The following is a 22,491-nucleotide window of genomic DNA, read 5'->3' as shown; positions in this document are numbered from 1 at the left end:
ATATTTTGGGTGTTGGTTTAAATGAATTTATAGACTATATATCATGTTCTGAAAACCTGTAGGCCTATCCATTTATAGAGTGGCCTTTTAACCAATAGGAAGCCATGTATACAATTTAATATGCCAAAATGTATTAATTCTATAAATATTAGCTCACAAAACGCTAGCTAATATTAACAGAAGGACAAATGTGTAATCAAAATTGTAATCGACCGCCTTCAAGTCTTTTCATATAATACGACTATAGGGAAATATATTAATCAACCGCCTTCAATGTCTTTTCATGATAGGACTAATGTATTGGAGTGCAAACAACGTGGTCTAACCATGTCCAAATGCTCCTCAAATGCAGGTTGGTAGTCTGATCATCATGGGTGTCTTTGTAGTTTAAACCAGTTTCAAAGTTAATAATCGACAACATTTTCTTTAGTCAAGCAGGCAAGACGAGACTAACTATCGTCTATTAATTTAATGCAGCACAAATGAAACATGGTTTACTTTCAGAATTGAAAATCATGTTCTCTCCAGCCAGTGGTCATGTTAAAAAACTATGTTAACAGGTGCTCCAAGCAGTCTATAAACACTTGGGTTGTTCCGCAGTGTATTTCGTGAGCACCAACATGTCTCACTCAGTCAGTGTGATTATGGTATCCATCTACCACCCTCCTATTCTAATGTAGACACAGTATGGCCTCCATAATGTCAGATGCCCCCTGGGTGATTTCGCTCTACAACTGGTGCCGGCGAGGCCTATAAATAGATATGTGCGTTAAGGTTGTAACATATAGCTTTATCTCACAAAGTGACCACAGTCTGAACCCCAGTAAAATTTCCTTGTATGAACGCAGCATAGTGACAGCAGGCTTTGCATCATAGGGACTTGTGCATTAGCTGGGGTGCAGTGCTTTGGCAGGGTCTTAGGGGGGTGAGATTCCTGCAGCTGTTCTCGAGCCTGGCCTGGATGACAGCTCCATAAAAAGCCTGGGGCCGGCTCTGTAGAGGCTCATCCCTCAGCACGGCAGACCTCATCCCTCTCCGCACGGCATACCTCAATGAATAACTTTGAGGACACTTGTATAGCCAAGCGAAGAAGCGGCCTAGTGTTAAGAGTGTTGCCATTCCAGGCAGGAGAAGCACTGATAAAGATGTCGTTAAATCATTTGAGTGGGGGCCAGGTACACAACGTATATAGAGAAAGTGAAAGTCTCATACTGTGGTATTGCAGTCACATCAAAATGTCTTAGGAAGCCGTTATTATACTACAGACCTTTGAAATCAGAGATGCAGTTATTTTTAACGTGTGGACAAGCGAAGGAAACGTCTAAACACACACACCCATACATAATGTCACTACAGTGTGCTGTAATAGGGTTTCATCATCTCCCAACGGGCCCAGATTCCAAACACCCGTCTGATACACTACCGTGGGTTATCATTATAGCAGTGGCTCGGAGGTATAGTGCTGCGGTGGCTCAGTCTGCTATCGCGCCTACTAGTGTATGTACTTGTAACTGCATCACACCGAATCCCAGCTCATGCCGCGCTGCTACTGCGAGTCTAGTCTCCTGCCTCCGCTCACCCATCACAACACAGTCTTAAATATGAACCAATCACAACAGAGTCTTAAATCTGAACCCATCACAACAGTCTTAAATCTGAACCAATAAGAGGACTGGTTGTGATCCAGCAGGTATACTAATCTTTGCTGTGGCTCAAAGTGTCTCATAACTAACCCAGTTTACCGTTAATAAAACAAAAGTGATTTACGTGAACACAATAAGCAAGACGAGTGATGTAAACTGCATAAATACAATTTATTTAGTACACAAAATATTGAGAAAAACATAAAGAGTATTACAGGCTTTTTACTACATTGCCTAAATTGTAAAACGGAAGGATTCTGAAATGCATTGGGTCTAAATCTCCATCCTTCCGTTGTTAACATTCAAAACAAAAGACGGGCCTGCCTATTGCCTCTCGTATACGACGTGACTCAAGGGTAAACGGGTTACACTCGAGAGGCAGTAGGATTTCTAGAAACTCAGAAAAACAGGTTGTTCCAAGGCTGGGTTTCCCAGAGCATTTTGTATTCTTTAACTCTTAGTTCAAATCAACAGTATAGCTGACACAACCGTAGGACAAATCACGTTTATAGCAGAAATCAACAGTTTTTGGTCGTCGATTCTGTTCGTAGATAAGGAAACAACACTTTTCTGGGTTCAAGAGAGAAATGACTGTATATACGTTGGTAGACACTTTAAGAGCTAATTAATCTTAACACTGCGGGAAACTAAGCCTAGACAAGTGAGATTTATTCAAATACAGGGCAAAAGATTATTCAAAATATAAAACATGCTTGCACGTGTATTCCAAAATGCCCTGTACAGTGCAGGTGAAACGCTTTGAGCTGCCTTGATTTAGCAAGAAAATTCCCTACATTTTGCCGTTATCAGTAGAACATGTTTTTTGCAATACTGCATGTTGTTCATTTGCTTATTCTTAATTCAGTCGTTATGCCTATTAGGATAACTGGTCATTTCAGATGTCTGACGTTCAGATAAGACAGTCCCACTGTACTAAATCCAGAGATTATAGTGACAACCTAAACTCTGCTTAAGGCATTAGACACAGTCCCCACATGTAAGACATGCCTCTGGACTGTGTCTTTCTAGTAAAAAGACAGAGTTAAAAGTAGACATATTCTAAGTTAGCTTGGCCTACAGATTATCTGCATCTGCATCTGCATCTGCATCTGCATCTGCATCTGCATCTGCATCTGCCCCACTGGTGCTCTCTTCTGGCATCATTTTAGACTTGGGAGCCGTCTGTTTGGGTCTCCTATTGGGTGGGCCGGGCCTCCTGCCTCCTCTCTGGCTCTTGGCCAGCTCAGCCTGCAGGTCGTGGCCGTTCAGAGAGAGCCCCTGCAGGGCCTCCAGAGCCTGGTCTGCAGCCTGAGGGTCACAGTAGTCCAGGAAGGCCCTGTGCTGAGCTCCCTGCCAGGTGAGCCTCAGTGGCGCTGCCTCCCTCTCACGGAGCGCAGACTTGAGCTCACTGACACGGAGCCCAGCAGGGAGGCCTCCCAGATAAACTGTGGTCACAGTGGGGGGGAGCCTGCGCTGAGGCGCGGCTTCATCTCCCCTCTCCTCACTGGCCTTCTCTCTCCTCCTCTCTCCTCCTTCTCTCTCCCTTCCACCGTCTCTACCCCTGCCCCTGCCCCTGCCCCCCTCTCTGCTGTCACCACCCTGTCTGCCTTCCCCCCTTCTATCCTCCCCCCTGCCCTCTCCCCTGCCCTCTCCTCTGCCCTCTCCCCTGCCCTCTCCCCTGCCCTCGCCCCTGCCTTCGCCCCTGCCCTCTCCTCTGCCCTCCCCCCTGCCCTCGCCTCGGCTCTCTCTCCTCACTCTCGGTGGTCGCTGTCTGGGCTTCTGCCCCGGCTCCTCTCTGATCTCCTGCCTGCCGTCCCCCTCTCCATCCTGCGGCGTGTCCCGCCTGGGCCTGCGCCTGGGCTGCCTCCTGGGCCTCTGCTCGTTCTGAGGTCTGGGCTCCCTCCTCTGGGGAGGCCCCTGCTTGGCCCCTGCGGCGGGAGCCGTCCCCAGGGTGACATCCTTCCCCGCGTTCTCCTCCAGCTCACGCAGCTTCTTCAGGATGGGGATCTTCTCCAGCACGTCCGTGTTCAGCTGAAGACACAACAGGGACGAGCAGAATGTGGGTTATGCTGGAACAAGCTACCAGTATCCATAAGGCAAGTAAATAATAAATATTGTTTTAAAAAAGATAGTAAAAAGTGAAATCATGATTTTTCTTTCTCTTGTTTTAAAATTGTATAGCCATATTACATTCTGTTCCGTATTCTCTTGCGAGGACCCCAGGAAGACTAGCGGTCATTCATTTGACAGCTAATTGGGATCCAAATAAAACACAGCTAGCCCTGCTCCGGGCCATGCAGCACGACTGGGGATCAAGTTACATTAGTTAAAGTAACGGATTCCAAGGAGCAGGAAAAGCTACTCCCCAGGTTTTACAATAGAAATAATTTTTTTTTATCAACTTTTTCTCCCATCCCAATTTAGTCGTGCCAATTCCCCCCTCCCCTGTCTTGATCGTTGCCTGCATGTGCCCCCCACTGGTCGGTCGTAGGGAGGGTTGAAGAATCTATCGCATGTCCCCTCCGATACATGCAGAGTCAGCCAGACACATCTTTTCACCTGCCAGCGCGGACTCTCATTGGCGAGGTGTAACGTGTGGGAGGCTCACACCACCCTCGCCATCTCCTGTCCTTGCTGTGCAGGCGCCCTGACCGACCTGTAGGAGTCGCTGTTTACAACGACCAGATTACCACCCATCAACTCCCCTCCCGCTGACTGCCAATTGACGGCCCAAGCCGGAGGCAAGTTAAGCAACGCTGACAGCCGGATTCGATACCAGTGTCTCTCGCGTTGGTGACGAGCGCTTAAGACTGCTGTGCCACCCAACCGCCCATAGAAATACTTATTGATCAGATTACAAGCCACACTGCGAGTACTGTACTTCAGTGTAAATAATGATATATGAACACTGCGCTCATGCCAAACACAAAGGAAACAAATTCATGTTAAAGATGGAATAATCGATCATCCATCGTCAGAGTAATCGACCATAAGAATGTGGGCTTGTTCACACGCTCGGCAGGTATCGGTAGAATCGCGCCAGCTGACTGTTATTCCATATAACTGCAGAGAGAGAGCAAACAGCAAACAGGCAGTATCCAGGCCTGCAGATAACCATCCATGCTAACTGCAAAGAGAGCAAACAGGCAGTATCCAGGCCTGCATCCATCATCCATGCTAACTGCAGAGAGAGCAAACAGGCAGTATCCAGGCCTGCATCCATCATCCATGCTAACTGCAGAGAGAGCAAACAGGCAGTATCCAGGCCTGCATCCATCATCCATGCTAACTGCAGAGAGAGCAAACAGGCAGTATCCAGGCCTGCATCCATCATCCATGCTAACTGCAGAGAGAGCAAACAGGCAGTATCCAGGCCTGCAGATAACCTTGGTAACGGAATAATCTTTGTGGGGGTGGAATATTTCACTTCCCTTCGCAGCTAAATAAAGACAGCGCTCTCTTCTTTCTGCAGGTCTGAGTGTATCTGCAAGGGCTTTGATGGTGGCTGGTGCTGTAAAGGATATGCAGGGCCATTGTTTTTACATTGGCCCGCCTGACCTGCCTTTCCACTGGGCCCTGCAAAGCCACGCTGGCCAGGCAAGAGGAGCCTTTGATAATCAGATGTGCCCTTCCTGTCTGTGAGGTCACTGGGTCCTGTTTACCGACATGGATGTCTTAACCCTTACAGACCAACCATAGACTCATTTTTGTATTCTTTTTAGAGGGGGGGGATCTTTAGTGTATTGGTTACGCGTGTATTCTAAATTAGAGGGCTTAACCCTTTCACTACCAAATGGTTAACCCTTTCATTGTGACAATACAGAAGGTTAACTCTTTCACTGTCACACGACAAAGTGTTAACCCTTTCACTACCACACTACAGAGGGTTAACCAATTATGCCTCATAACAGTATGATGGTCATTCCCAGGCTCAATTATGTCTCATAAGTTGTTGCAGCATTGTTTGGGTTTATACCATGTTTTTTTACACAGATTTGGTGTAAAATCTTACCATTTTCAACCACTAAGGAATTGATCAACAGTGAAAAGTCCTTCCAGAATACCACATTAATACCTTCAGTGCCAAAAACTACTTAGGTCGTTTCTGGGTAGTTTTTCCCTTTTCTCTCTCGATATATTTATTCATTATCCACCCAGGGAGAATGTTGTTACCATAGGGAATGAGTCTGAGGTCGCCAACGTGCAATACCGGCCGCATCCAGCTAGACAACGGTATCGAGCACCCTTTGATCCAAGCATGTCTTCACCTCAATCCGAACGTGTGTGTAACGTTAGTCCACAACGTATGCCGTTGGTGGTGATCAAATAATAAAAAAACGACCCGCCCCCCCCCCCCCCCCCCCCCCTTTCATGCATTCATGATGAAACATAATACCTATGATATAGATTTGAGAATAATACCGTGTCCAGGCAAGAAACGGCAACGGTTATATAGTATAATACAGGAATATGGCTATTCCTCAGCATTTCAGGAATTATCCCAGACCGATCTAAAAACACTTATATTCACCACAGCGAATGTATGCATGGTAAAATTGACCGGAAGAAAGTCACTGTCAAATATAGAATATAGTTATTATAGCTCTACAAACAAGGTGACTGACTCCTATCTTTTAAAGCGTGGCATTGAATAGATGGGGCCCGAAAACAGCACAGCACTCAAAGTGTTAAGACACCAAGATGTCGAGGATCACCATAAAAGAAAACATGTGCTGTGATTTGATATAAAAAGAAAAAATTCAAAGATTTCTGTAAGAATTGCATTTTTGGCTGGTTGGATGGAGAGTCCTGTTCTGTTGCTCAGAAACCCTGCTTACGGTCAATGAACCAAGAACAGCCACACATTCTGAAGGCCCAGGTCTCTAGTTGTAAAGTCTAATGAGGCTGTGATCATCCTAGAGAGCAGCGGTTCTCAAACTACGGGTCGCGACCCAAAGTGGGGTCGTGGGTAGGTAAACATTTTTTTTCTTTTTTTCCTGGCAACATATTTTGGCTAAATATACCTCGTTTTATAAATGTATCGATAACATAGCGCTGTAATTAAATCTTCTAATAAATATGCATGATCAAGTTCAACAACGTGTGCTTTTATTTTGATATTCCTTATTTCCACGTTGAAATTACGCGATACATTAACACTTTCCGTGCCGGCCGTGTTTTCCTTTTTACCCCCTTGAATGCCGCCACCCACTTCAATGATAGCGCTCTCATATTTGTGAACGCATAATCTATGTCTTAAATTATGGCTATGTGTCTAATCTGGCCGTCGCTTATCAATGACTTGTTTGCAGTCAACATTGTCGAAACAGATTTTTATTTATTTAATTAATTCTTTTATCGGTTAATTTTCGTTTTATACCATTTAGAAAATTGCTATTTTCAGGAAAATATAAAGATTCCGTGATAATCGCCCTTTACTGGAATATTCTGGAATACACAAAAAACGTTGTAATTTTTTGGCCTATTTATGAATCGTTTTCAAATAAACGCTAGATTATCGATAGTAAGATGATTCCAATTCCTGATCGCCATTCCAAATATCGATCGCGTTTATTGATCCAACGCTGCGTACTGTAAATATGTATTCAACGCTGTTCTGATGGTCCACAATGAGTCCGATGCGCTCGGATTAGTTGCCCGAGAAGTGAAATGTGGATTCCGGATTTTTCTTTTCTCATCCATTTTCATTAAGTCCATTCCAAAAGGGTGCATTACCATCCGGGAGACGATAGGGGGTGGTATTTTCCCAATGGAGCTCAGAGAGTTTGCAGCACTAACGTGATACTAGATTGATGAAATATGAATTCAAATCGCTAATAATAAAAAAAAAACACTATCGTGTCGTTGGCAATAAACGGTCAGCATGAACAAACGACATATAGCGTCGTTGGCATTGAAAGTAAGTGTGGGGTCGCCAAAAAAAAAAATCCTAAATAAAATGGGGTGGTGGTATAAAAAAGTTTGAGAATCCCCGTCCTAGAGGTTACAATAGGTTGTTTTATACAGCGAGGTCAAGTTTAAAAAACTATGATATCTCACTACAATAAAACGGCTACTATGCGAACTAACATCATCACAGATGAACACAGTTGGGCTCATTGGATCCACAATAGTCTCAGCTTTTTCCAGTCATTCAATTCCAAGACTGTTTAGGGACCCCACTATGCAGAAATAGCTAAATAAACCATTTCTTTCAATAATGGTGACACAAAAAACACATTTATACTGCATGCAAAACAGAGACTGCATGAGATTAGCATAAGATGAATGGGCATGTCTATAAAGGGGAAACCCATAGCACCCATTTTCATTCGGATATCTTGAAGTGAGATCTTAAGACCAACTAAAGCATGATTTAGCCTCCTTCCTGACAAGCTAGCATTGCGGGGTCTGGCAGGGAGCCAGAGGTGATATATTATGTGTGCTTCACCCTCCCTTCGACTTCTTACACATTTCTCTTGTGCAGCAAAAAGGGATTTCAAAACATATTTGGGATTTTGAGATCCATAAAATGGGACTAAAATGTAAGTGAAGGTATAATATAATAACAGTAAAACCTCACTTGAAAATATACACCCCCCCCCCCCCCATTTAATTTGGACTAAATTTACCCTGGGGCAAAACATTTCATAATTTTTTTTTGGTTGTAAATAAGTGCGTTTAAATCAAGTCTTTCTTTTACCTTCTAGTCTCCTCTTCTGTGTAGTGTGAACTAGCCATTATGTAGTGTGAACACTACAAGTGTAGTGTGAACTATCCATTAAAATACTTAGATCAGATTAGATTAAAATGTATCGTCATTATACAGCACAATGAAAAGAAGTTTGGCATCCAACCAGAGTGCAAACGTAACTGTAAAGTGCAACAGCAATATACAATGTACAGGTGATTAAGCTGGGTATAAAATATTTAAATTAGTACTACTGAGTAATAGTGCTAGTCAGATGTATGTACAGAGTTGTAGTATTAATATGTACAGTGATAAAGTTATAAAGACACTATGCTAGTAAGTCATACTGGCCAGCAGCGTAACTAGTAAGAGTAGGTAAGGGATATGTACAGATAGATATAGTATCTACAGATGTGCAAAAAGGATTATATGCAGGTATGTAGTTGTGTACAGACGGATGTAGACATATATATATATATACACACATGGTATATAAAGCATTATTGTACATGCTATCATACAGAGTTTAATGGATTATATGCATGTATATAGAAGGATTATATGCAGGTATATTCAGACAGATATGGATATATATATATGCTGTAAATATATAAATGTATATATACGGTATATCCAGCACTATTGTTCATGCCATCATACAGAGTTATGAATAGTATGCGGCAGGTTGTTATGATTACTATGATTAGTGTAGAGCAGTTGTAGACAGTGAAAGCAGTAGTTAGGTATAAATTGAGTATAGGCCACAGATCAAAGTTCAAAGTTCATACAGTATGGGTGACAGAGCCTAGGCTAGGGTATAGGCAATGGCGTTTAGAGTTCATATGGTATTGGGGGAGGGGGCTGTTATCGTGGTACAGAGTTCAGGGAGATGACAGCTGAGGTAAAGAAGCTGTTCCGGAGTCTGCTTGACTTGGAGTGGAGGTTCCTGTAGTGTCTCCCGGAGGGGAGGAGGACAAACAGTCCATGATTGGGATGAGAGGTGTCCTTGACAATGCTGCATGCCTTCCTCAGACACCGTTTGTGGTGGATAGACTCAATAGTAGGGAGTAGGGGTGTAACGGTACACAGAAGCCACGGTTCGGTACGTACCTCGGTATTGGGGTCACAGTTCGGGAAACAAATTTGTATAATTATCATTATATATTTATAATAATTATTATAATTATTATTAACACTTTGGCTGCCATGGGTTAAATTCATTATCAACCGTAGGTTGCCGGCTCTATTTGTCTATAGAGAAAGTCCCCTTCTTTGCAGGGCTATAACTTTTTAAATTCTATTGCTACATTGCCATTATTAGGGCCCATTCAAAGTCCTATATGTATTGTTCATTGTGTAGCAACGTTAAACTTTTTCATTCACATATTCATAGTAAAGTATGGTCTAATGTATAAGTATGTTTTCATCTCTTTCTGCAGCTTTCTCCAGAACGTGATCTATAGCCCCAAATACATTATATTGATGATGCAATACAGTTTTATGGCAATCAGCGCGATATAAAAAATTCCAACTAGACGTACTTCTAGAAGTTACTACACGTCATCTGATGTTGACCGGATGGGCTAGGGGGCGTTTATAATTCCGTGGGCAGCGTTACACCAATCATCTAATGTGGGTCAAATGTTGATAATAGCAGTTAGTATCGAAGACGGTAACTTTACACGCTAAAACTCACCCCAGTCTCCGCGCGCCGTTGGGCGATCATCGTAGAGTAGAAATTTTATCATTATGGGATGTAGATTTACCCGGTCCATCTCCAGCTTGTATAATGGTATATACATCCAAATCATGTTGTTTATAGAGTTATTGGCAATCGATCGCTGTGTATTGTGACGAGCTAGAATGCCGGGACCTATAGCGAGTGCCCGGAAGTAATACGGCCGTCCAGCACAACCTCTATGGCACTTCCTGTTAAGCGATTGCGCCGATCGGCCACCAGATGGCGCTCCTGAACCGCCAGAGAGCTCAGTGGGTCCTCCTGGTGGATCTCAGGCCAGCGGAGGGGACATATGAATCCGATCCCAGATTTTTGAAATATTGATATTAAAGACGCTGTAAAGCGTCTTCGGCAACTTGAGCATGGCCGGGAATGACGTGTTTAAGCGTTTCCCGGCACCCAAAGTGTTAAATAGAATAATTTTCTATAGGCTTGCCGTGGTAGTCAGTGATACTGGTGTCATTCTGTGTTCAGGCATCCACAGAGTAAATTAATTGCCTACGGCCCCCATAACTCATTGACCGCCGGGACTTAGTCGGGCCCCGCTCTAGCACTGCCATGCTTTAAAAGATAGGAGTGCATCACCTTGTTTGTAGAGCTATAACTATATTCTATATTATAGCTATGGATACAATACTATGGCCCATTTTGAGATCCATCGTTCAATATGTGAAAAAGAATAAATGTTTCCATCCATACGTTCCCGTGAATATAAACTGGTTTTAGAGCGGTCTAGGGTAAATCCCGAAATGCTGAGTTATAGCCGTATACGTCAATTCCACTATAGACGTTGCCGTTTCTTGCCTGTACTCGCTATTATTCCAAAATCAAATCTATATCATAGGTATTATGTTCCATCATGAATGCATGAAAGGGGGGGGGGGGGGGGTCGTTTCTGATTATTTGATAGTCACTAACGGCATTCGTATTGAACACTAAAAACGCTTATAAAAGCATTGCAGGATCAAGCAAAAATGTACATCAGATCGTCCTTACCTGTGATCGGGAGTATTCCAAAAATAATATTCCAATTGTTTGATTGCCATCTGGTACATCCAATGTCCATTTGGTCCACGGCATAATCAACCACAACATATGGATCGGGGATATTTGTCGGGCTTCAATGGAACCGGGAAAACCGCTCGCCTCGCCCGACAAGGAAAAATGAAACCGGAGACATTTGGCCGTTCCACAGGCCAAGATACAAGGTTACAAAGGGTGCTCGATACCGCAGTCTAGCTGGATGCGGCTGGTATTGAACTTTGGCGACCTCAGACTCATTCCCTATGGTAACGCAAAGGTCCCTGGATGAATAATGAATGAAAATATTGAATAAAAGGAAAAACGATCAAATAACGCGTATACTGGTTGTTGGCGTTCAACGATTGGCGCCCAATAACGAGTAAACTCGTTGTTGGCGGGGAATGAGTTAACAACATATGCTTGTTAAGTTTCAGTTTCACTTGTAGAGAGGATTTAACTTCACGTGAAGCCGAGACTTTCTTTCTTCGATCGGCTGTGAAAGAAAGTCTGTGGGAGAAAGTTTCCCTTTGTGTTGGCGTGTGTGTCTTTTCATTGGTTAACATTATTGGGCGAACAAGAAAACTATGTTATAAACATATAATTAATTTATGGTTTTGTTTTAGGGACACATGTAGTGGAGGGGAGGAGGGGAGAAACAGCCCAGTGCAGAGTGTCAGTGCGAGTTGTTATTTTGTTCTGTCCGCTTGTCATCATGCCTTTACAAGCTTCAACGTTTTATTCTATTATCATCTAAATTTGGCAATACAAGCTTAATATTCAACGTTAAAGATCAATGTAATTGGAAGTAGAGAAGGTAACCACTGCGCTCAGACAGGTGCGTAGTCCAAAAATAGTAAGTCACAAGTAGAAAAAAGGGTAGGGACCGCACTCAAGGAATATCGTTTGTTTTAATACGCAAAGATCAATGTAAGCCAGTGTAAAGTAAATTAAAGATATTGAGCATAGATTTGTAAAAATGTGCAACCCTAGTTTCACCTAGTGGTATGAGACGTATTGTTCGTATGGCTGCATGTACCGCACCGTGACGCACGCACCGTAAATTTGCGGGATGAATACACGTACCGTTACACCCCTAGTAGGTAGTAATGTACCGGTGATGCATTGGGTGGTTTTCACCACCCTCTGCAGTGCTTTCTGGTCTGAGGCAGTGTAGTTGCCATACCAGACTGTGATACAGTTGGTGAATATGCTTTCTATGGCGCACTGGTAAAATACTTAAGGAACAATTCACGTATTTAACATCTTCCCCAGAATCAGATAAGATAGATAATTAAATTCTTGTGCGTCCAGTACAGAGAGAGAAAGTTGTATACTAGCCTAGCTTAGCACAAGAACTGGAAGCAGGGGGCAACTGGTAGCTAGTTAAAGGGGACATGTCTTGCTATTCCTTTCACTATTTGGGCAACTTTACACAATTTCTGTGAGTCTATGGAACACATCTGTAAAGTATTTATTTTTGTCAGTTTTGTATTTCTAATCAAGTACTCTAAAGCAGCATTTTTCCACTTCAAGATGTCAAGCTGTTTAGGGCTGGGCTCCGCCCATAAGCGCTTTGACCCACAGTCTGAACTGGCAGACAGAGAGAGATAGAGAGATTGAGGGGGATACTAATTAATTTCGCCGCAGGGGGGCATAATCCCACAGGACAATGCATTGATAACTTGTTTCAAATGACAATATATACCCCTGTGAATATTATTGCACGGATCGGAATACGGGCATGCGCGTGGGAGGCAAAGACATTTTGACAGTGATATGAGAATGGCGAAGCTCCATCCCTGCGTGCCGGTCGGGAGGTTGTGTGTAAATGCGTGTGCGTTTCCCCGAGAGAGAGAAGCTCCTGTCCCTCTCTCTCTCCCTCTCTATCTCTCTCTCTCCCTCGTTCTCTGCCTCTCTCCGTCGGCACCCGCTTGAGGAAGTGTCGGTATTTCCACTCGCTCTGCTGTTGAGCGAATGGTTACGCTACCCTACAACCATAGAGGGGGCATTACTGCAGATCAGCTCCTTGCTACGTAGGCTAGCGAGTCAAATCAGAATAGCTTAGTTCACTGGGGGAATATATTATCTCAACTGACTTGGAGCAATCCGCCAAAATGAGAATTAGAGACACAGACGCCATTGATACAAACCCCCATTGCTAGGAAACAATGCTAAACACTGGAAAAGGCCATTTATAAGACACACTACAGGACCTTTAAGAACCTTACAACAACTCCAAAACCTTCTAATTTACACTTATCTTGTGTATTTACCACATGTGATGATATTTACAATCATATACAAAAGAGGCTATATAAACTGATCTAATCCAAGTGGTAGCATAGGTCCAGACCAAGACACTACACCACAGTCCTAATTCTTAGGCACAACAATGCAATACAAACTAGTATGAACACAGAACAGAAGAACAAGCTTTTTGGTTTGGAAGGAAGCAAGGAAGGAAGTCTGGGTCTCATTCAAAGTTGCTGCTGCCACCGGAACAAAGGCTGAGATTCACCTTTGTACGCAGAGATGTCATTGGACAGCCAGTCATCAGCAGTAGGGATGCCCCCCGGACCCCGGTTTTAAACGGGAACCGGTACTATATTAGAAAATACCGGAGTATTTATAAGCTCCGACGTCCTCGGTACTGCTATCGATACTCTAGAGAAATTATTATTATTATTATTATTATTTAAAAGTTGCGAACGATCTCTCCTCTCTCTGTCTCTGCACGAGAAGCAGCGAGTCATTATTACACACACTCCTCGCGAGTCGCGCTACACATACATACGGGTACTCCTTAATGAAAGCGCTGTCAATAGTATGCAGCTGCAGCACGTCAGACAGCAGCGCTTACAAGCCCCGCACATACAAGCCCCGCACACCTGATGTGCTGCAGCTGGAAGCATCTCAGCGCTGTCTCCGTGCCGACGCGCGCTGCACACAGACACAGACAGCTCTGCATGGACTGACGGCCCGAACTCACTGCTCACGAACGAACACGGACGGACGGACGGGCGGCTGCCTCTTCACTTCCGCTCCCATGTTAACGGACGATAGTAGGCACACTGGCCGCGAGCGGGAGCGCGCCTCCCGAGTGGCTGGCGAGCGGCAAGCTATTTTTTCGCCTCGATCCTATTTGAGGCGGCGCGCCACGCGCATTGTCACAGAAATACAATTGAATATCTGCATTATTACCACAGATATAGATGTTGTTCAACCAGCTGTGTCTGTATCTGCAAATAAACGCCTTGAATGTTTGTCTGTATGTTTGTTTATACCTATAACTATTACAATGTTGCATAATAATAATAATAATAATAATAATAATAATAATAATAATAATAATAATAAGCTCTTGCTGCTGCTGGGGCTACACGCTGCTCTTTCAGGAGTACAGTCACACTGATCATCATTCTAAAATGACTGACTTTGCATATAGACTAGGCATTTACAGCTGTCCCAATGTAAATATGCCTTCCTCGGTGCGCTTCCGCACGCTCAAGTCGTAGGTCCAGTGTGCCTGACCAGGCGCGCGATCTCACGAGGGAGCCGCACGTGAAATTCGTTCGTGAGCAGTGAGTTCGGGGCGTCACTGGCGGATAGAGCGAAGCGTTCACAAGTGCAACAAAACATTTGCCAGTAAGGGTGGCAATACGAGCAATCTATCAAAACATTTGTTTGCAAAACACTATATTAGTGTGCAGAAATGCGCCGTATTCGACTGCCTTGCGCGCAGTGGTCCATCTGCATCCACGTCCACTGCAGCCGGTAAGCCAAGATACGGAGTATCCTAGGCTAATAACGAATTATTACAAATAGGCTAATAAACAAAATAATTGTTTAGCTACAAATACTACAATCTAAAAACTTTTTATAGATCGTCAAGCTGAGGTCAGCCACCAATGTGTCCCAGGCCAGTGAGCCCAGGGCCACCACACATCCTCCCTCTACCTCCCTCCACCACCCAAAGTCCTTTCTCCCTAGCAGCTAGAGGAAAGATGACAGAGGATAGGGTGAACGAGTGTCACAGGGCTGTGACAAAGTTTGTTGTCAAAGGCCTGCACCCGTTCTCTACAGTGGAGTCCAAGGACTTTAGGTAACAACTAATCATTCAGTGTATATCGTTTTTTTTGTATACATAGTTGTCTAACTTGTCTGTTGTTGTTATAAGTTATTATTGAAGCAGCTATTCCCACCACTCCACACACATTTACAATAATTCAATCATTTCTAATCTTTACTGTAGGGAGATGACCAATGCTCTCAACTGCAAATATAAAAATCATAAAAAAATTATCAAAAAGAACCGATAAGAGTATCGATAAAGTACCGAACCGTTAAGCAGTATCGATAGGAGTAGTAGTATCGATAAAATCCTAACGATACCCATCCCTAATCAGCAGACACTCAAAAGGCATTCCCGCTCTGTAACCAGTTTGCCACCTGCTAATTCGCTTAATTCACACACCAGGCACAGAGAATAGAGAACATTATCACAGAATTAGTTGATCACAATAGTGATACATATACAACCCCAGTGTGGTAACAATTCAAGTTAAAATCCTCCTTGTAGTGCATGGACCTCTCTTAAGATTCCCGTTAGTAGCAGTCCTATCCGTAGGATATGTAAATTGTGTATATTTATATTGAGATATATTTTTTTTAAAGTATTTTTCCCATGGCGCGTGCAGGACCATGGACAATGCATGGTAAATTGTGGTCACTCACTCTCAGACGACCTGGCAGACTTTGTCAGATGCATGTGCAGGTAGCGTCGTGGGTCTGCACGGTGTTATCATGCTCATTGTAGGATCACTGACTGTATGATGCTGCAAAGTCGGAAAAACATGGATGCTGCTCACGCTAAACCTTACAATTTGTCTTGCATGCACTACACTCAGTTTTACAAGACAGCCAACAACACCATTAACTTTACAATGTTATGTTACCCATGTTGAAATTACGTCAAATGGCGCAGAGGCTTGAACTGGGGGTTGAGAAATCATACCCGAGTAGGAGGCGACACGCCGTTTTATTTTATTTTTCCTAGTAGGAAGTCGGAATTTCCAACCTCAGAGTTATAATTCAGTGAAGAAAAATAGTTGATTTCTATACTACTGCCTGAATGCCAAATCTCACCAAACCAGTCCTCTTCTCACTCTTTTCCCCCACCTTCTTTTCAATATCTCTCATCAAAGGACCATCAATGGAAATAAGCCCTAGGCTTTCTTGTGTCATCCATGACAGTTTTTAATTCTTGTTCATACTTTGTAATTAGTCTCCTTTGGAGCTGAGTATAACCATTTAAAAAAAAAACATAATTTCCTTCTTTTTTTTTTACTACAATTATATCAACTGATTAATCTGCACCACTAGTTTTACAAACAATTGGCCGTTTATGTTACAGATATCCTGCCGTTTGATTAGCAGGGCTCTAGTGGGATAATTTTCTAAGCTAGCGTGAAGATACTGGTGTAATATGAAACTAGAGGACTCCATCTTGAGGAGTCTAAAAAGGAGCCATGTCATGGCTTACTGGCAAAGGGGGGAGATTTAAGTTGAGTAAAAGTTAAGCTATTTTACGATAGCTCAAATTTGATGGGAGGAAAATTCCATATTCAACTTCCCTTGAATTCTCACCTCGAGATATCGGAATGAAAATGGGCTCAACAGAACTACACAATAGTCATTTACAGCCAAGCAAATGTATGCTAGTCACATCCAGAATTAGGCCCAAACGAGGCAGTGCTAAATTTCCGTGTGTGTGTGATATCAGCCAATTCATTATCAGCCTTTTCCTACTCCAAACTATCATTATTATATTGGCCTTTTAAAATCCACTATCTGTCAACCTCCAACTACAATCTAAAAGAAAAGTATTACAATCTTTTCAGGTGCAGGTTTATTGGAATTCTTTCTCAGAATTCAGTGATTGTGATTAAGCTGGTCTAAAATGGAAGCAAATGAGTGACAGAAGTATTCGAATTTTATCAGACACCGAATTTATAGCATTGAAAATAATACTTTGAAAACATGCATCTGAATTTTTTCAGAAACCAAATTTATAGCATTGAAAATAATTACTTTGAAAACATGCACCTGAATTTTTTTGCTCAGAATTTACCTATGTGAAATAAAAATTCAGTGTTTAAAATTCAATGTAAAAAAATTCGAATGCATAATAGAATTCAATGTAAAAAAATTCTATGCATAATTGCGGTGTATAAAATTCAATGTAAAAAATTCTATGCATAATTGCGGTGTATAGAATTTGATGTAAAAAACCATCATCCGGGCTACCCAGACAGGATAAGCAATCGAGCCTGGATGCAATCGAACTGACTTCTGGCCTATCACTGCACGGCTTTGTCAGTCATGTGATCACACCAACCCGGGAGAAAGATGGCGGTATATATACATACGGTGGGGAGAGAATATATACATACGGTGGGGAGGAGACTGTACATTAGGAGGGGGTGGGTGGGTGGGAGAGAATATATACATACGGTGGGGAGGGGACTGTACATTAGGAGGGGGTGGGTGGGTGGGTGGGAGAGAAATATACATATGGTGGGGAGAGAATATATACATACGGTGGGGAGGAGACTGTCTATTATATGTATATTTCTCTCCCACCCACCCCCTCCTAATGTACAGTCACCTCCCCACCGTATGTATATATTCTCTCCCCACCGTATGTATATTTCTCTCCCACCCACCCACCCCCTCCTAATGTACAGTCCCCTCCCCACCGTATGTATATATTCTCTCCCCACCGTATGTATATTTCTCTCCCACCCACCCACCCCCTCCTAATGTACAGTCTCCTCCCCACCAATTCTGATTGGCCAGGTCATGCGACTTGAGCGCCAATCGTGGGACAGCAAGTTTTTGCACGGTTAAGCTTAGGCACTCTTTCGAAGTTGGTTAAGGTTAGGGTTTGTTTTAGAGCATGGCGATAGAACGCCAGGTAGTTTGCAGACTGTTCGACGCGGAAATGGGCAAACACGCTATTGGGCGCACATGTCACATGACCTGGCCAATCAGAGCGCCAAACGGGAACGCGGAAGGACAAGCCAGTTGCCAAAAGGATACACGCAGCCCGCGTGATGATACATGATTTTCAAAGTAATTATTTTCATTGCTATAAATTCGGTGTCTGAAAAAATTCAGATACATGTTTTCAAAGTAATTATTTTCAATGCTATAAATTCGGTGTCTGATTAAATTCAAATACTTCTGTCACTCATTTGCTTCCATAGTCTAAAGCGGTCAGTGGGAGATAACCTCTATGATATCATCATTAGCATGTTCAGTCTCATGTGTGAGATCCAGCGTTTCCCCTGGAATTGTACAGAGCTGACAGACCGCCAGGCCAAGAAAACATTTCCGTATGCCAAAAATAATGCCAAACATCCATCCATTCATTCATTCATGCGGCGCTGTTCAGAAACATGAGTGGCCCTTTGAGTCGTTGCCTGGGAAACTCATAGTGCCACTCACTGTTTTAAATTACTATCATAATTACTTTGAATGACTGCAGAGAGAGAGCACGAGTGTATGGATGCAGGTAATGATGGAGTGGACTAGAAACATGCTGGATTTCTTGAATTTGGCTTCTCGAAGTTAAAGCAAGTTTATGATATTTATATATTTTCTTGGAACCGCAATGTCACTGTATTTGTCTCTTGTTTGCACAACCTAATTACAGGATGAGCCTCTTCAAAATCTGAATCTGCTACTGTAAGCGATTGATTTGATAGTTATAAGGGTTGCATTTGATATGTTTCGATCCATCAAGCTAAGATCGAGATAACGGGTCTGAATCACACATTCTGAGACTTTACTGGTGGGTCATAAGAGCAGGGTGTGTAATACCAGTAAGCTCCACAGTAAACAAAAACATCTACCTACGTTTTCCTTTTACGCACAACACTTGAAACTAATTACCGGTATTATAAACGGAAAGTCCTTGTTGTAGCAGAGTTCTTGAGAGTGAATCAGTGTGGGTGGGGGAGCGCTCACCCACGCTCTGATTGGAAGGTGAGTGAGAGAGAAAGAGCGAGAGGGAGAGAAAGAGAATATCCAGTGATGGAGATGGCCTTGCATAAGAAACATTATAACTACACAGTCTAACTAACTTAGAACTGGCCCAAACTATTTGGATATTTCAACATTTTGAAGGCCCTCAACACCAAAAAAAAAAGAAACGAAGGAGATAGTGGTGGACTTCAAGAAAAATAAAACAGGCACGCACAGCCCCATCCACATCAATGGAGAGGAGGTTGAGCGGGTCTGTAGTTTCAAATACCTGGGAGTCCACATCTCTGAGGACCTGTCCTGGACCATCAACACCTCGACCCTGGTCAAGAAGGCCCACAAGTGCCTCTTTTTCCTGAGTTGGCCAAACTCCACCTACCCCCTCCCGTGCTAGCGAACCTTTATCGCTGTACGATTGAGAGCATCCTCACCACCTGCATCTCAGTCTGGTACGGCAACTGCACTGTTAAGGACCGGAAATCACTGCAGAGGGTAGTGAAAATAGCCCAACGCATCACCAAGACCCCACTCCCCCCCATCTCATCAATCTATGATAAGCGGTGCTCACAGAGAGCACGGAACATCATCAAAGACACTTCTCACACCAACCATGGACTGTTCACCCGCCTGCAGGGTACTCGCTCTCCCAGGCAGAACCAACAGGACCACGAATAGTTTCTTCCCCTCAGCTGTCAGACTTTGGAATCAAAACTCTACTTAGCCCACTGCACCTCACTGTATATAGCCATAGCTTACTGTATGTAGACTTTATTTTAATGATTATTTTAATAATTTTTTATTCTCACCATTGCACATTGTGCTAACCATTGTACTTTACTGTACAGTTTTATTTATATGAGTCTTATATTGCAACCGACTGTTGATTGTCACATGTAATCAGTTATACTAATATTTTCTCTTCATTATGCCTAATGCATAATTGTCTTCGGAGTTGGGACAGTCAATGTATACATTGGGATGACTCAAATATTTTTGGGATGGTGGTGAAAAAGGTTTGTAGGCCTGGAGAAGATTCTAGGGGAAACACTGAGATGGTACACCTGAAAGGGTTAATAACAAATGGAATTATGAAGAAACTGTTGCTAGGGAGATGATTTAGTCTAAGTGAGCAAGAGTGTCAGAAATTCTACAAACGGTTCTTGATTTTCCTTTCCAATGATGAGGAGTAATTTCAATTGCATTTCAGACAAAGAATTATCCAAATAAAAGCTTTTTGAAACAATCTTATATCATGGGAAAATGTGCAAAGAGTCGGATTAACGTTTTCCTTATAGCCTCAATAAGACTACCATGAAAACTGTGGAGATATCCGATAAAACCAACCACTACTACTAGACACCGCAGAAAGGAGCAGTATCATGAAACTGGTACCAGTGACATGACCAGATGACGCCAACTTTGTACCAATGGGGTTTCTGAGAACAGCGTGTTCTTCCGGTTTACCTTGGTCCAGATGATGCCGGGTGGCTTGGGGCGTTGGCACTCCGTCTTTATGACCCTGGTGGGCGTCAGGATGTAGTCAACAGTCAGATCATGGTCCTCCAGCAGCTCCTCTGGAATGTCCACAACCTGTCGGCACAAATACCACATTCAAAAACTGAAAAGGTGCCAAATAGACTTCTGAAGAAAGAGTAAGCTCCAAAACGTGTCGCTTTCTACGTTTTAGCTTCATGCCCTTATCAGATTGTACATGAATTAATACAGTGACTATGAAGTACAACGTGGAGATACTGTAGCTTCAAATTGAGGCTGTGTGCATCCGTGTTGCTATAGTGATAAGAGTGAAAGATGAATCCCTAAATCCTTGGATCACTCCGCACTCAGATTAATCACGAATGACAGATATGACACTCATCACTGTGTCCTTTATGAGAAGGTTGGCATTTTACCATGATGCCCCTCTAGCTCACGGAATGAACACCAACAGTCCTTAAAGGCCCACTTGCAGGTTGTATTTTTGTTCAATAAACAATGTGGACTAGGCCAACGGTGACTTTCATGAAGAGGGAAATTAAATTTTCTAAATTGACCCAGTTTTAGCGTTTTTATCAAACATTTTGTCCGCCCAACCACAACCACCACACACGTGCATAATTTAATCCATGTTTCATAGCGTGCATGCGTCATCTTAATGATGACGTCACACCAGGTATCAGGGCAGCAAGGGGCGCTGAGAATCACACACAGGTAGTGGCAGGAAGCAAAGAGCCTTCTTGTTACTACTAGCCGAGGAATCTGTGGCTAGTATCCGTTTCACCTAACACTAGTGCTCCGTGATCATAGCCATTTTTCTCTAAAGCTAACCACTATTTGTAAAAGCCACAACCACGTTACCATATTTGTAAATACTAATGTAAATCATTGTGTCGTTGTACATTGTGTATATAACGTTAGTAGCTAGCTTGCTAGCCGGCATTCTCGAAACTCCTAACTCCTGTATACCTTTGTCCTCACAAACAAAGTATTCTGCCAGGGAACTTATGGACACGACGGTAGTAGTAGTTATAAGGTGTTTGAGCTTGTAACGTTAACGTTAGTTAGCTATCGTGGTAGCCCGTTTCGAGTCACCGAGTGCATCAGTCACGAAAGGGGCTACTATCGTATCAACATGCCGTGACGTGTAGCTTGCTAGCCGGCATGATGCGTGAAGTGCCCCACAGGTCTGAGAAGAGGACCTGCACATTTTACTCGTTCCCGAAACTCTTCTACATGCCCCGATTTAAAATGGTTCACGAGTCACGACAGTAGACATAATGCTAACGTTAACGTTAGCTAGCTAGCTTGGTACTATGACCTGTGACGGGGATAAGGAGACAGCCAATAGTGCTGCTGTACTGAACAACAGGCTGCCTAGTGGTAAATGTAGTTCTTTTTTTACGACATTAAAAACCTTATAACTACCTTTGTTTCAACCAAAAATGCAGTAGTAGCTGCAGTAGTCTCTCCGACGATTAAACCCATTTTCGTCTTGTAAGGCGTACATTTGGATCAAGGAAATGGCTTTCTGCACTCGTCAAACTCCATTGTAGTGGATGAGAAGTAGGGAAAAGTTACCTGCAGTGACGTCACGGCACTGATAGCGTCTGATAAGCTTTTTGATTGGCTCCATACATGTTATTTGTGCATGGACATTTTTAACCCTTTCCGAGTGGAATTTCCGGTGTCAAATGGAAAAAAATAAATAATGAAAATAGATACCAATGATGTAAACTACACATAATTGAAGACTAGGGTTTAACCTGCAAGTGGCACTTTAAAGCATACGATTTTCCCCTCTGTTGCAAAACCTTGATCTCCAACATTTGTTAGTCAAGTTGTAAGTGTTTTAA

General features: G+C 43.0%; 1 protein-coding gene across 1 annotated transcript in view; it reads right to left on the bottom strand.

Moving 5' to 3' along the window:
- Window positions 1-1,795: 1,795 nt before the first annotated feature.
- The window catches only part of mthfsd (methenyltetrahydrofolate synthetase domain containing), a 40,253-nt gene continuing 19,557 nt past the window's right edge, over window positions 1,796-22,491 (bottom strand). The window contains exons 7-8 of the mRNA XM_084337268.1: window positions 20,606-20,731; window positions 1,796-3,674 (exon numbers count right to left, since the gene is read on the bottom strand). Of these exons, the coding sequence (XP_084193394.1) occupies window positions 2,718-3,674; window positions 20,606-20,731 (1,083 nt within the window). The 3' untranslated portion in view covers window positions 1,796-2,717. The remainder of the gene's footprint in view (window positions 3,675-20,605; window positions 20,732-22,491) is intronic.

This window comes from Notolepis coatsorum (genome assembly GCF_963971535.1).
Source record: "Notolepis coatsorum genome assembly, chromosome: 20".
In the NCBI taxonomy this organism is placed as follows: Eukaryota; Metazoa; Chordata; class Actinopteri; order Aulopiformes; family Paralepididae; genus Notolepis; species Notolepis coatsorum.
The sequence above is the reverse complement of the archived record's forward strand: the minus strand, read 5'-3'. Positions and strand labels throughout refer to the sequence as shown.